Source organism: Ischnura elegans, chromosome X, assembly GCF_921293095.1.
Source record: "Ischnura elegans chromosome X, ioIscEleg1.1, whole genome shotgun sequence".
Classification (NCBI taxonomy): Eukaryota; Metazoa; Arthropoda; class Insecta; order Odonata; family Coenagrionidae; genus Ischnura; species Ischnura elegans.
The window spans coordinates 76,300,470-76,316,812 of NC_060259.1; the positions used below are offsets into that span (position 1 = coordinate 76,300,470).

At 37.9% G+C, this 16,343-nt stretch overlaps 1 protein-coding gene across 4 annotated transcripts in view; it reads left to right on the top strand.

Annotated features, from left to right (window-relative positions):
* LOC124171666 (E3 ubiquitin-protein ligase HUWE1) overlaps positions 1-16,343 on the top strand; it is a 116,959-nt gene that overhangs the window by 92,290 nt on the left and 8,326 nt on the right. For 2 of the 4 annotated variants that reach the window (XM_046550896.1, XM_046550895.1), the window contains exons 46-56: positions 8-182; positions 1,636-1,786; positions 3,710-3,854; positions 5,874-6,025; positions 6,679-6,867; positions 8,810-9,458; positions 9,550-9,731; positions 10,869-11,065; positions 11,649-11,927; positions 13,426-13,559; positions 15,789-16,029. In XM_046550896.1, the coding sequence (XP_046406852.1) occupies positions 8-182; positions 1,636-1,786; positions 3,710-3,854; positions 5,874-6,025; positions 6,679-6,867; positions 8,810-9,458; positions 9,550-9,731; positions 10,869-11,065; positions 11,649-11,927; positions 13,426-13,559; positions 15,789-16,029 (2,494 nt within the window). The remainder of the gene's footprint in view (positions 1-7; positions 183-1,635; positions 1,787-3,709; positions 3,855-5,873; positions 6,026-6,678; positions 6,868-8,809; positions 9,459-9,549; positions 9,732-10,868; positions 11,066-11,648; positions 11,928-13,425; positions 13,560-15,788; positions 16,030-16,343) is intronic. The other 2 variants (XM_046550899.1, XM_046550898.1) reach the window with 2 other exon arrangements.

A 16,343-nucleotide genomic window follows, 5' to 3' on the forward strand; every position in this document is an offset into this window, starting at 1 on the left:
TTTCTAGATCCTTAGTGATATGGAAGAGTCACAGATATCTGCTCTTTCACCTGAGCTTGCCGCAGAAGCAGCCAATCTGCGACGGGAATGGGAGACCCGTAATAGGCAAATGATGCAGGAGAGGTTCTTCAGCCATGTGAATCCAAATAACAGTGCTTTGACATCAATTTTACGTAATACTGGTAATTATTTTTGTTCATAGTATGTATGCATGTGATGTAATAGGGCTGTGGATCTCAAACAGCACAGGGAAGCCCAAGAATGTTATGTCAGCTCATCCATTTTCTTCTTTGAATGCCTGAGGCTCTTGTCAACTACCACTCTTTTCTCTTTCCGATCTCAGTGAGATGTCCCATATTTTGTCTCTTGGCAGTTGACAAAGGAAATATTTATTCTTGGGATGGGTGGTGCGACTGTGGTAAATTATAATGGTAATATTGTATCCCAAAACAAGAATAAAATATTCGCATGATGCAATAAATGATTTCCCATTTTAATAATAGTATAGGTACCCCTGTGAAATATCATATGGGATTACCATCATGTAGAATAACAGATCTGGCATTCATTCGACCAAACACCAAATGACGTAATTATACAAATAGATCTAAAGTCATTGATGGTGTATTCAGTTAAATTATAATCAAAATGGCTATTTTTAGCTTGCTGCACTAATATAGAGGTTTCAGGTACTTATATATTCATGTGCGATAAGCTTAAAGAGGTGAAATGTTTCGTGAACAGTTGTCACATGGTGGAAACCTGTCATAATTAGGATAATAGTACCTCATTAATTCGGTGTGAATGTAATCCTCAAGGCCCTCCAGCTGGCTATTCCTCACCAGATACCTATGTTTGTCAGTGCCCAATCGTATTCCAACTGCTCCCATGTGCCTAAAGATTGCCATCCTAACCAAACTGTCAGCTCTTGGCCTCAAACAACTAGAACCTCTGGAAGAAACTCTGAAAATTAAGAATCTAGAAATATAAATTCCAGAGCAAGGATTAAAACTATCAAAAAATTGTTTTCTACTTAAGTCCTTTCTCAGTGTGTCTATATGTGGCTCATGGGTTATTTCCTGAAAATGTCGTGGTTCTATCGTCAGTATTTTGTGTAGGATCTGATCTGTCAGAACATCTCATGGTTAAGTGATAAATAGCCTTGGCAAAAGGCCTCTTTTATGACTGAACTATGTGTGATTTTGTTGGCTATCCTTGAAAAACTGTATACATATTCACAAATGGCGATAGGACTGAAGAGGGACATGTTTTTGGGCTGGTCCCTAGTGGTGCTGTGTGTGATGTTATCTGCCTATGCATCTAGAATAGTAATTGGTTGTAGTAAAATTCCTTTTGACATTCGACCTTTATTTGATATGAATTATATTTCTCAGTAAAAGTTTTGTCATGACTATATTTTTCAATTGAAATTCTCTGATAAAAATGCAGGAACTTTGCGTTGATCTTATTAAATTCAGATACATTTTCCACCCTCAATGGGTGGTCATGGAAGTAGCCTCTGTCATATTATTACATTATGATTGCATGTACTGCTGGTTAAGAAATCAGATCAATTGTGTATTCATCATTTTCTTTGGATTCTTCCTTTGTCAGTTGAAAATGTTTTGGTTTCAGGGCGTGTTGGTGCAAGGTATGCAATCCACACGGTCCCCCAGCAGCACTGGAGGAGCTGGGCATCCCGAGCTGAGAACAGCAACCCTCCCGCCCCATTGGCCTCAGCTGCAGGCGGCGCCATGGTGGGCCCGTGCCACCACTCAAATACCAGGTGGGCAGCAGTGCCTCATGAACGCCTATGCTCGATCGATTTGGGGGGTGGGCAATGCAGAACTTGAGAATATCTCGGCTCAGAGCTTTTTCCCCTGAGAAATTCAGCAGTCATGCTTCTGTCATAAAGTTTCATAGCATCATGCAATATTATTTTATTATTTAAAATAATATGATTATATTTAACAATATTATTCTAATGAATAATGCTACCTTGCTTGAGCGAAAGGAAATGTCTGTGGACAGTTCATGAGTATTCCTTATAAACTGAGGAGCTGCACGACGAAGGAAATAAATACTCATGATATTTGACACTATAATATTTAATGGATTGAACTGCATTTCACATACTCCGCAAGTATTTTCAGCATAAGACAGCAAGCTTCACGTTTGGGTGGGCAGTAGGGTGGAATCTCGATCTATCATTCACAGGATCGTTCATAGGATCATATTCCCTCTATTATCATTCACAGTTCTTATTCCTACGATAAGTTCCATGTTGATAATGTTATTCATTCTCATGTACATCTTTCTCTTGAGTATTGTTTTCTTACAACAATCTTATGTGTATTACGGTCCTGCAGTAAAATTTTCTTTGCACTGCATATGATAAAAAATAAAATTAGAAGGTTGATTGTTTTCTTTGCTCTGCCATTTCTTAAGGCTAATATGTTGGAGATACAGTCACACAATCACCACTTAGTAGTTGACTATGTGTCCACAATAGCCTAATTTTTACAAGTTTATTTAGTTGCATGTGGCTGTTTGTGCATTTGTATGTTATTTTTGTTCACATATTGCTGTCAGTTTCTTTTGTATTTAGGTTTCATTAAAATTTTCTTTAAATCATGCCTCGTCCCAAAAAGTTAGTTTTTGTGCCCTGAAGCATTCACCAATCTTTATGAACTATTAATATGCCTTAGAAGAAGCAAAAATTATCTAAGTATAATAAAACTGCCTATTTTTCTGTAACACCATGATCATGTAGTATTTTGGCCAAAATTCAGCCATGCAAAAATCATTTTTGCTGATCTCTGTGAATGTGTTTATTGCAAATTTTGTTATTGCGGATTTAAAAAAATAAAGAAATCCTTTTGGTGTGTAGCTTGCTAATTAAGTTTAAATAAAGCAGATGGGATTCATTGAGGTAGTGCTATTTTCCTATTAACTTGTCAAAAAAGTAGCTGCCGTGGGATGCAAAAGTTAATGGGCAGCTACCAATCAGAACAAATTCGCAAAAGAGCTAGATGAGTCTGTTGTAATTTCAACCCAAGTTTTTATTCATGTCACTAGTTAAGTGAAATTTTGTATATTTGTCGGTTACAGTGAAACTGTCGTTTGGTGAATGAATCATAAAAAATATTCCAATAATTGGGCCCTAGGAATTATACTTTGAAATGAAAAGCATAGGTGAATTTGGGTTACAATTAGGGAACAATGCTCATGTATACTTAAGCATTAGGGCTACAATTATATGCCATTAGGTTGTCTTACAATGTTTTTTTTAATTAGTAAGCTTTGTTGAATATACTGAAAAATTATGTGGTTCTTTTCATTTGTTACATTGATGACCGGTTGGAAATTAGTCAGAAATCAAATTAGACTGATAATTGTAATTTTTGCTAAAAACATAAAATGTTTCATGGTGTTTTTTTAAGTTGATCCAACACTCATGAATAGAAGAAATAAAAACTTGCCTATTTCCACATCGTAATTTATTGTGACCACAGGTTCTTGAAAACTTTCCACAGGAATGTGGAAAGTTTATATTTCTTCTATTGCTACAATAAAGGATTTCCATAAAGTTATGCCCTCTACTATCAATTATGAAACTCATGACTTTTCAGCTCAACTCGGCTTTCTGAAAGTATGTTGTTTGCACTGACCTAGTATATTTTGATACTACAACTGGCCGTTTTTCCAGAAACAGGTTTCTCCTGGATCAAGAGACCATGACGTGCTTGCTTGTTCTGTTGTTTGTGGATGAGCCTAGGCTCAATGCTGGACGCTTACATCGTGTGGTGCGAAATCTCTGTTTCAACCCCACTACGAGGGAGTGGTTGCTTAAGGTAAGAATATAAGTAATTTACTTTGTAACTGTTAGCATTACTCTCTTTTTTGTGTGATGGTTTACTTTCAAAAGAAAGCAAAAACTCAAAAATTTTGGTTTGATAAAAGTTTGCCTTCTAGCAGTGAAAAAGTTAAGGTTGTGAGTCGCTTAGATTCAATGAGACATGCATGACAACTTAGGGAATTTGTGACTCTGCAATGCAGTAGAAGAAAAAAAAATGAATTTAAAGGAGGCATTCAACTCTAGCGCAAAGCAAGTGAGCACTCTGACATGATATGATTGACAGTTAATTATAAGGACTTAACTGCATTCTCCTTCTCCTAAAAGAGTATTCCTACCACATAATTTTGATTAAATCTGGGAATGAGGGTGGCTAGCTCAATTTTGTACGGCATTGAATTGATTTAAAGCATTAGAAATCATAGAAGTTGATTTCATGCAGTCCTACCTGAGTAAGACAATTTTTCAGTGCCCATCTTGTGCTGGTCAGATCGGGCCACATTGAGCAACAAGCCGAGAGGACAAAGAGGCTACGAAGCCAAATGCATGCTAGGGTGTGGTGTTTTTTTTCTGGAAGTTTCAATTTTAACCTCTTTTAAATATGCTGTAGGCAGTAAGAGTATAAACAAATGTAATTTTCTTCTTCATATCAATTATAGAGTTTTAGGGTACATTTCCAATCCCTTGTTTTTGTGCAATTCTTGTTATGCGCGCCACATATTTTCATGGGTTTCTCTTGCAAATATTTTATCTCTACCAGAGTGCCAATGAATTGGATGTTCTTGTAATATGTTTATGTGTATGTTAATCTTAATCCTATAGAGTTGGGTTATGGCATTATATTCAAAACATTAGCCTTAGAAAAGTTTCTCATTTACAAGAATGACCACGGGATGAGCTTTTTCAGCCATGGGTCTTGAATATTTTACACTTAGGTCTTGCCTGCTGTTAAATATGGTCATATCTCTGAGGTATCTTCATCTCTGATTTTTTAAATATGGGTGTTTTAAATGTACCCGAGACCAGAATTTTCAATATAGCCCTTGAGGTTCAGAGACCTTGCTATTCTGCAGATCTCCCTTTGTAGTGCTTTTAATCAACCAACAGCCTCTTACTATCATCAGTTGCCAGTTCAAAATGAGTATGATTAAATTATGATATGGAATCAAACCAAGTGTTTCTTTTTCATTAAATATTTATTAAGTTAATTACGCTCTGAAAGTTAAGTTAAAACAATCTGGCGGTTAAACATTTTTGTTTGGTAGTTTTAGTCGACCAGTTCATTGACCAAGTCCATGATTAGTTTTCCTGGATATCACACAATTACTCATACCACCTATTTTTTACAGAGCACGACCTGGGTTACAATGAATTATCATCATCTTCAGGTGCAAATTAAGTAATTCATCGAAACCCGGGTCGCGCTCTGTAAAAAAAAAGTGGTATCCAGGAAATGTATCCAGAGTATCCAGAGTATAATTGTGTGATATCCAGGAAAACTTATAGTGGAATACCACAAAGTAAATCAAGAGTTAGTGAATCAAGTCCATGATATTCATTAGAGAACTGTGTGCAAAGGCCTGGCAATATGATACTTTATTATATACAAGTTAATTAATGAATGGTATTAATACAAGAATGAACTTGAAAATGCATCATGTATACACCCAGGTGGTGCAAATATGTGAACAGAAAATACAATCAGTTTTAATTTGGTTCATGCATTCACTCATTGATTAACTTGTATGTGCTGATTTATCCGTGTTACCAGTTCTCAAGGCAGGAATAATATTGTTATTAAATGAGAAATCACGACATTTTTCACGGAAGTTATCAATGCCTAATGCTTTTTGTTGTGTGACAACTCTTGCGGTTGTAGAAATAATAAATTTATTGGATAAAATTTGCTTTGTTTCAATTAAACAATATTAAAAATTTCTACCATATTGTGGAAATTTTTATGATGCAAATGGGTATTATGTTGACCTCTCAACCATTTCAACTATTTTGCTTTCAGACTCTTCTCTCGGTGTTTGATAGATGTGCCACTGGTAAGCCATCCCAACTTGAGGCAACTACCAGTGAGTATAGCTCCAAAAACAAGAGGCAGTCAAGTCGATTGCTACAGCAAGCCCAGAATATGGAGTCTTCTGGATGCTCAACCCCAAGGTAAGTTCACCTGGAACAGTGAAATCACTTTAAAACAAAGGTGACACATCAAACATCAAGTGATAAGGAGGGATATGTTAGCTTTGTAAATCCATTATGGTTTGCTCATATTTTCAAAGATTTGTAAATTCTTTTACTCTTGTCAATTTTACCATACATTTACCAGTTCTCATTGAGTGTGAGTAGTCACCTCCTCTTTTGCTAGTCATCTTCTCTGGATGACCTATGTGCCTGAACTCACATCTTTTTTGCAATTCAAAGAACAAGGACTGGAAGTATCTGATTTTTGTTACTGCCCCAGTTGTTTGTACTTCTCATTACTTTACATGTCTTCAGTGATTAAATTATGTTGGTTCTGAAATTTCTGTGGAGCAGAGGTTAGTTTGTGTTCTTTGATTGTGTATCAGCAATTGGTGATGACATTTCGCTACTATTTCAATTGGCATCTTCAGGTTGAGGGTTTGATAATGCTTGACCTTTGACCTCTTGATGCCAGTTGGGATGCTGGTGATATTGTTGCCAGCAGTTGCCAACACTTGCCCTTTGAACCTGAAACATGGAGGGAACAAACCAGCTATAGCTGTTCACTCATAGTAAGGATGAAATAGCATTTTTATGGAATTTATTACAGTGTTTTCATGCATCATTTCTAGGTCTGCAGATGTTCGAACTATGGTGCCTACATGGTTGAATATCGGTGTGGATGCTGCTTTAGGATGTAGAGCCAATATATTTAGTGTACAGAGGCCTACAGGGAAAAGAGGGATTGAAAAGTTAGGAGCTGCAAGTGCTGCGGCTGCAACATTGACTATTCATCCATTGGCTGCTCCAACAGTGTGCAAGTATGTGCTTTCAAGTTCTATATCACTTCTATTTGCTTATCTGCCTTCTTCTTGAGCCCGTTCTTGAACCCGCATTAAGTGGCTATAACATACCATCTTTGCTATTGATATCCATAATATATGCAGCATCTGATACAGTGGAACTTGGTTAGTACGTTCCTCCTTAGTACGTTTTCCTCCTTAGTACGGCGATTTCCCTCGGTCCCGGTACCATCCGATTAAAATACAGGTAAAAGAATTTGGTTAGTACGTTTGAAAAAATTGCGCTTTCCTGGTTAGTACGCTCAATTGCTTGCCGTGACGCAACCCGCAATTCGTTCTCTAGTGTCTTCTTAAGGGTCGCAAACGTCTGAATTCATGATTTAATTTATTATTATTAGCCATTAACATTCTTCCATTCATTCCACATCTCTTTCTTCTACCGTAATTTATCCAAATGCATTTCTGAATTCTTGTGACGTGATGAAAAATAAAATGCGCCCATTTTTCAGGAATGTCTGACTACGAAAAACTACAGCCAATAAGAAGCCCCAATTTTCCCCACCCCGAGCTCCTCACCTTCTGTTGCCTTTGGAGCGCTTTGGAGTGCCCACTGCTGCGCACAAAGTTCGTGAGTGGGCAATTGTTGCTATTGCACGTGTTATCATGATGAAGAAATGAGTCTTAACGGTATTAGACAATTCCCACATTATCTAAAGCAGTACTGCTCCATAAACTCGACGTCGTGCGTATTTACTTGACTACTGTTGCAGGAGCAGACGATGCTCTGGATCTCCACGCGAAGCTTAGCTTAAAAATACTTGATCTCGGAACGAAAGCAGACGACATTAGACAAATTTTGAAAGTAAATTTCAACTGTCTAATATAAAATTTTCTTGAAATTACGTCGTAATCTTATAATCTTGCGTGTCATCAGTCGATATATCGATCGATTTTACAATCGAAATGGTATCATTCCAGAAGCGAATGTCTACGGCTGTTGCCGTAATTTGAAAGTCAATATAATTTTGCCCAATTTTTATGATGTTTAAAAAACCAGTTGACTTACTCCGGGTTGTTGTTATATTCTCCGAGTACGCTGTGAGAAAGAAAAATGACTTGTCTTCGCTTGTCTGAGCTTCACTCGTCCTCGTTCTGTAAATGTATATAGGATAAATCACGGGAGATAGACGCCGTAATCATGGAATCGTCTTCGGAAATCTATGAAAAATTGCGATTTTTATTCACATGGTATTGTTTTTCAATGTAGCGCCCATTTTCTTTATTTTAAAGGTGAAAAGAGTTCAGGAAGGCGATCCTATGAGAACTACCGATAGTAATTGTAATTATGACGACTTTTTCACTGATTGCAATAACCCCGACTGCTATTATTTACTTTCCTCGTTAGTACATTTTCCTGGATAGTACTTTCATTTTTCGTGGTCCCTTCAGAAACGTACTAACCAAGTTCTACTGTATTTCTCATCGTATTACCACTATTTTCTAGTCACTAGTTGTCTCTGTGCTGTTTCTCCCTCTTCTTCTCTTCATCTGTTTTGTGTGCTTTCTAGTCTCCTCTCGGCGACTGACTTTGTGAATAATATCGTAGGGCATAATCAATTTTCTTTGGGATTCGGGTTGGCTAGAGTGGTGGCATTACACCCTGTGGGCCTGGGTTCAAATCCCGGTGGTGATAGAGACATTTCACAGGTCCTGCTTGAGGAATGTTTTTGCCACACTTGTAGAGGACTGCATGGTGGTTCAACTCTGTATTTATTTCCTGCATTTTGTACGCCATGGCTGTGGGAAACTAGAAATAATAAATAGCAATATTGGTTAATCTTAAATCAACATAATCAGGGGTAGATTGTGGCTCTCTTAACTCTATTCATGCATGTGTACTGTGTCTTAAAAATTCCATATTTTATGAAACCGTAATATGTGTCTTTTCCATTTTTTTCAGGCACACTTTGGAGCTTTTAATAGCTTTAGCTAAAGTTTTCCCTAGTTACTACCTGCCCATGAAAACGCCAGAAATAGAATCTATGCCCAAGGATCTTACGAGCAAAGATAATGAACGTTTTAAGCAAAAATTACAGGCTGTGTATGCTGGAGTTGGGGGTGGATTGAAAACCAAAGTTGGACCTACTAATTTTTGGGAATTATTGGTAAAATTGGATATGATGAGTGCTTCTAAGAAGGGAAAGAACAACTGTAGAAGTTATTACACACTTACTCCGCCTATGGAGTTTGACTTTTTTAATTTATGTTTTGAGACTTCTGCTTTTGGTCACCTTGTGGCCATGCTGTCGTATCCTGTGATTAGGTCGAGCACCTTGCTTACTGATAAGCTGTTGAGGTTGTTGTCCCTCATATCCTTGGGATTGCCAGACAGCAGTCCGCAAGCAAGGAAACGTGACCGTGATGCTGTTGAAGTGGCGGATGATTCTGAAGAGAAAAAGGAATATAATTTGAGAATGAGAGTGCCTGAGGAATACATTAAGTTAGCCATTGAAGTGCTTACCTCAAAGAGCTGTTCTGAGGAAGGCCTTGAAGATGCTACGTCGCTTTTGCTCAACTGGTCATATGGCCCAGCACCCACTCGAGACATGGTAAATAATGCACTGCTTAATGTACATCTCATGCAATTGAATGTTTCAGAGTGCTTAGTTCAAATTATAAACTTTCCTTTAATTTCTGTAGATCCTTAGGTTGCTGTTGAATGGTGCCCAAGAATTGGGTAATGTTTTATGCAAACAGATACAAACCTTGTTGAAGGAGTTGAGGATTCTTAAACGGAAAAGTCGTCGTGAGAAAAACCGTATGGTGAATAATGATGAGAGCTGTCATGAGAGACAGCCTGCCAAGGGAGTGCTTCATGACAGGTAAGAATAAGGCGTTGAGTCTGTTTTTATTGATACGGTCATTAGATGCAACTTCACTGCAGCATCTGATGTACAGCCATCTCTGTCCTCAAAAACTGTTTGATCTATTCTCACTCTCAAGGTTATCTTTCGCGTCATTTTTTTTTTATAAAGATAGCGGAAAACATCAATAAAGTGTAAAACAACAAAAAAGTGTAAAACTCATGCACGGATAAACCGCAGCCGGATAATCGGAGTCTGCTGTAGTGTCAACGTTACATAATTTTCCTTTGTGTATTAATTAAAAAAATTAATATTTCATCAAAATATAGTAGTTACTTCTTAATAATCAATTCAGATTTTCATGCCAGTGCACTGTGACAATTGGAGTTCAGAGCTGTATCTGGAAGCATTGCCATGTAATTTACCGGATGGTTTTTTCCATTGTACACTATGGAAGAGTTAGATTTATTGTTTAACCCTTCAACTGCCAGAAACGTTCACCTATAAGTGTACCTCTGACTGTGGGAAAAAAATTCAAGACTATTTCACCCTCTTTTCTGACTTTCTCTCCCACACCCTTCTTATCTTTATGGCCCAAACTCCTCCTTACATGTGTGGGACAATTGGCAACCCTTTCTTCTTACTCAAAGCATGTCCCTCCCTTGCTTGTTAGTGGTGGCATACCATTCTATTGAGGCTCTAACCAGTCCTTCCATTATCCTCTCAATGTGCTCCGATGATTGGATGCAAGAAGTTAGATGCTATACAGATTTATAACCAGTGTGGGTTAATATTTACTGATTTCCTCTGTGTTTGGTATCACATTGATTTAGGAAAACCCTCATACGATATTTTTTGTATATTTTGGCCGACAAAATAATTTTGCTAACTTATATGATATTCCACTAATCCATCCCTTAGTGGGTGAGGTCCTCCCCGCAAGCCCTCCAGAAAATGATGAATAGGAGATTACAACCTTCTCTGCCCCTCCTAGCAGATAGGTAGGCTCTGGCCTATTTAGAAAACTTTCCCGTGCAGAGTGAAAGACTTGTAATCTAGCTACTGCAGCTGAAGGGTTTATACATTAATGCCTCACTGTGCGAGTTGGTGGTGAAGCTTTATCATTGTTAAAAATGAATTTTCTTCTCTTTTCAGGTTCACCAAAAGTACTGTGGTTGTCACAGCTTCTACCAAAGTAAAGCATGGCTCAGATCTGCAAATACCAGCCATGATCCCTCTTACCAGTAAAACTTCCAGTCAGGTCTTCTTTCTAAGGACTCTGAAAGTGATTATCCAGCTCAGAGAAGCCATCCAGCTTTCTATTAAAAAGAATAAGCGAAAAGGTAATTCAGGTATGGTATAATAGTAATATCTGCTCTTCGTGCATGTCAGTAACCTTATGCAATTTTTATTGATAAAAGTTACGTCATACCTTAGTATTGAAATGGACTTGTTGACCATTTTTTTATTTAAAATATCAATTGTTATAGAGTTTGGAAAATAAAGAGACCAGTATTTTTCCATTTTTACATCATCCCATACTTCTCAAGCCATTTGTTGCTAAAATATCGACTCCTTTAACCCTGTGCCATTTAAGTTGATAATATCACCAGCTTATGCCAGGCTGGTCACCTCTCCTCAGCTACTCTTTGGCCTTGTGCCTGGACCTTGCTTATTTTGTTGTTATTTACTCTTTTGTGAGTAAATCCTCCCCTCAATGATTGAATCAATCTCGACTTAAATGATGTCAATGGCTCATGAAAAGTGTAGCTTTCACGTTTTGATTTTTCAAACCTGCGTGAGAATTCCTGAAGGGGATAGATTTGTTCAATTGTAACCTATATTTCCCTTCCATATACCAAATTCTTGTAATGAATTTTAATTTTGGTACTGAATGTACAACCACATTCCATTTTCATTAAATTTTCTTTTCAGGGAATTCTGGTACAAGTAGCAGTACTGAAACTGCTGCTTCTACTGAGCAACCAAGGCCAGTGACAATAGATCTTGAAGAGAGTAGGCCTCCACCAGCTGTACTTCCTAGAGGAGCCAGACAGAGGGAGACTGTGGCCGCAAGACTGATGAATGCCAGTAGTGAAAACATAGAAGGCAGGACTCAACCAAGGAGTGAGGAGAATGCCGTGGGTAATGGTGGTGACAGTGGGGGTAGCATGCAGACGAGTACACAGGAAAGTCCACAACCAACTCGTACAGGTGAGAGTCATCATTCCACTGCACTTATGTGAACTCCATCACTGATTTGCAGTTACGTCAAGTAATTTCCCAATGTGCCACTCAGCAAACTGTAGTTAGATTTTTAAATTGAAATATCCCTAGTTATACCGTGGAATGTTGCATTAGTACACTTGCCCCGCAATATCCCTTAGTGTAATTATTTATTGTAATCTTATGCAGAAGTGTCCAATTTGGGGTAGCGTGGTCATTATTTCTCTGTTGAAGATAAGGGATTACTGCTGTATTGGACCAGGAAATAAAAGGATTCCATTCCAGCCATTTACAAAGTCACATAAAAATTTTATATAATTCTCATCTAATCGTCGCTGATTTCTGTGTTAGCATATTTGAAATGGATAAAAAAATACAAACAGTAAGGCTAAGCAAAACCAAGCAGTATAAAGAAATGGGTTTCGCTTCTCAGGTGCAATGATCAAATGCACTCACTCACAGGATGAGAGGACGTCAGTGTTCGGCAATTTCAGAGGTAGCATATGGCAATCAGTCATTGGTGAATTTTCATTTTTTCCTCTATCATGTATATTAGGGTGATTTGGAAATCAAAGGTTATGTTTGTTCCTTCTTCAATGAAGGAATTACCTGCGATATGGTTCTCAAGTGCACCAAAACCTTGATTGTCAAGGCTTTGGATAAATATCCTTCAATCATTACAATTTTAATAACACTTAACTATTTTTATTAACATTTTAAATAATTTAATGTCTTAACATGAAATCTGTCTGTCATATGATCCTTTTTCACAGAGAGTAAATATACTCACCCACTAATCGAAGAAATCTCATGAAAAACACTACGTGGCTTTTCTGGGGTTTCTCCTTGGAGACTGACCTTAGAAGGGATGTAAGACAGGATATACTGGTTCACTTCATTATAAATATTGGTTGGCTTCCTCTTTTGAAAATTTTTAGTGTGATAAAAAGTGAGGAAAGTAGAAAATTTCAGACTGGAAATGAAGAAGTTAGTGGAATTAAAAATGGAAAGTTAGTATGATACCAAATTGCAAATTTGGATATGCTTACCAAACAAAATTATCTATACAGGTGAAGTTAGGTTTTAACCTTTATTTAACCCCAATACAAGAATTTCTCAAACACCATCCACAAGCCACTTAGCAAGGGTCAATGTGATTTTCTTTTTGTGTTGCTTAGCATCATGTTTTTCCCCAATTCATATTTCTCATTGATTATTCTAAAGATATACCTTAGGTTACTCCTCTTCCTAAAATCCTTGATCATTAAGCAAGGTCAGCAGTCACCACTGTCTTGTTTGACCACTTGCTGAGCTTTGTTCAACAACTAGATGTTAATAAATGATGGAAAGTATTTGATACCGTATTGCAACTTGTGCATAGCAGGAGGCATGTTTTAGCCATTTACTTTTAAAAAATATCGATTGATGAAGATGCTATATGAGTGAATAGATGTGCATTGTTGAAAGAGATGTGTTTATTTTCCAGGTGCTGATGAGTCTGATCCAGTGCTTCCTATTTTAAGTGAACAGCTTGGGCTTGATGAGCTGTGGAAAGTACTCTCCGACTGTCTGCTAGAACTTCAAGATACACCAGATCACCATGCAGTGTTAGTCTTGCAGGTAAACATTTGACATCTGATTTTGGTATTGACACTTATTTTCATTTATTTTGGCGACTTTCATTACTTGAATTGAACTTTCACTTGAATTGCCACAGCAAAATAATAATAATGCTTTATTTGTCCAGAGAGCAGGATGTTATAATAGCCTTTTCCTGTTGACCTGGAATCGTATCACGCACCTATAGCTTTCCAAGGCCCCTACAGCTGCATAGTTAGTCCTAACCACATGTCGTCTCTGCACTTGGGTGTCCTGTAAAAATTGTGGTTTCTGAATTTTTTATGGCAACCTTTTGTCAGCATCAAAAATGTATCTGTAAAATTTTTGATTAATCGCTTGATGCTAACCATGTCAAAACCCTCTTAATATAACTCTTAACAGTAAGTGCAAATCTGGAAATTATCAACATGAGTCCAAATTTGTATTGTTGTGTAAAAACTTGGAATTTTCTTCTTACTTAAAAAAATAACTGAAATTAAAGGAACATGTTGCCCTTTGCCTTGGTTCATGCTTGTAGACTTAATGACTGAGATGAAGTGTGAAATTGATTCCAAAAATTCTGTGTTCAAATTTTCAAGTAAAATAGGGTAGTTTCCTTTATCAAAGAAAACGAAAGGCATTGATTGTGATTCGTTACCCACCATTACTGTATTCATAATATACAAATTATTTGGTTTTAGAAATACCGGTTTAGACGAATAGCAAGGGTCAATTTTATCCTCGTTTGAAAAAGGCCAGATTGGTGCCCATGCGATGCCACTCCACATGACGTCACAGGGACCTAGTTTCTATAAGAGTAGATAGGAGTTTTACATCGTCTGGGGTTACCAATGCATGCATGAGGCACAGAGCTCAGGGAAACATGTCTTAATAATCCTTATTTAGGCCAAGCGCTACCAGCCAGCATGGTACTCAGCTACCTGCTAGCATCCTGCATTGTATCAGCGCTCGGGCCCTCGCCCCAAGGTCACCTCACTTGCGTCAGCGGGAACCAGAACGAGGTCGCACGGAGCTTTCCCGGCATTCATACGTACCCGTCGCGTTTTCGCGCGCTTGAAAATTTTCGCTTATCATTTAATCGCGAAAAATAGATATCGTCATTTAAAAATCTAAAAGCGTGAAATCCGTACTCCAGGAGTAATAATCTTTCGATTTAGGGAAAAAAAATAATAGGAAACCACCCTATTGTTGACTTCAGGGTGTGAATGCTGATGATAAGGATATTCCAAGAAAATATGCAAAATTAAAGTGAATGATTCTCTTTAGCTATAACATTATGATCTCTCTGCATTTGGCATACCAAACCAAAAAAAAATTTTTGTCCCAATTCACATCCTGAAAACATGGGAATGGTTTTTCGATTCCAAGCACTCCTGAAGTGGGTGTCCCCTTATCCTAATGTGATGCCAAAATAGACCATAATGTGGGCAGGCCTGCCGTGGCATCAGTTGACAACACTATGCATGCTATGGGCTATAAAAAACTTTTGATTGTTAGTTTAACATTTTGTGAGTTCGTGAGTGAGCAGCCTGAGCGTTTATTTGAAACATTTAGTATTGTTTTACAGGGCTCCCACTCAACCGTGAAAACCTTGAAAACGTGATTAAGCCGTGAATTTCGTCTGCCGTGAAAAAAACCAGGAAAAAGCAGTGACTTTCATCATATAACCTTAAAAATCTCTCAAACTTGATTTTAGAACTACGATTGAAAGAGCAAAAGATAAATTGGTATGTCGATCATGTTTCAAGGTCAGTCATACGCAGACACTGTCCACGGATTTATCTGCACATGTATATTCGAAGCGTAATTGTTGGTCCGCGTGCCATGATGACACATCGACCTTAAGCCTCTACCAAGCGGGAAGACTGGTAACCAGAGTTTTCATTAACCCTGGTGAAAATTCAGACACTTCTTGATCTCCGTGGCCCCCTGGTCCCTCCATTTTCCCGCTCACAACCTTTAGCCGGAGCTTGCAAACAATATGTGATGTCATAAGAGATGATAGCACTTTCATTGCTGCGTTTGAATTCACGGCGTCTGTCGCCTTTGTTAAATTTTTAGTTAACCTGCGGCCGATGATCGTTACACGATCAATATTTCTGGCTAAAATGGATTATATATAAACCTTGAATTTGACGACATCTAGACCGTGAAAACCTGGAAAAAACCGTGAATTTTACAATTAAGTTTGAGTGGGAATCATGTTTTAAGTGAATCATTTCTTTACAGCCAGCAGTTGAGGCATTCTTCCTCATCCATGCATCCTCAAGTGATAAAGAGGAGAAGGAGAAGAAACCTGGAGAACGCCAAGCTCCGGCAGAAACGCGTGAAACACCGGCCGTCCAGCATGAACTGGCCCCAGTATCACCTTTGCCTGCCGAAGGAGAGGCCTCGCCCGTGCTCAATTTCCAGTGGGATTCACCATCCTCTTCCATTTCTAACGACACTGTCAAGTTCCTCAAATTTGCGGGTGAGTCTTAAGGCCAGAGCAGGCTGTTGCTAATGCACAGCTCAGGGCAGTTGAATATTGCTAATAAAGCAATAAATATTTAGGGAAGTTACAAGCTCAGTAAATAGATTGGGATAGGACCCAGCATGCAAAACTTTTGTATTGATTTTAATGCCTGTGAGAGGTTAGTGTGATATAGTAATGTCCTCCTTCAATGAAGTATTCATTTCTATTAATGATATTTATCTCAATTTGACTTTATAATTTTTTGTTAATTCCACCTCAATTCAACAAAGTGACCTTTAAGCATTTCTAATGCTCGTAATATGAGATTA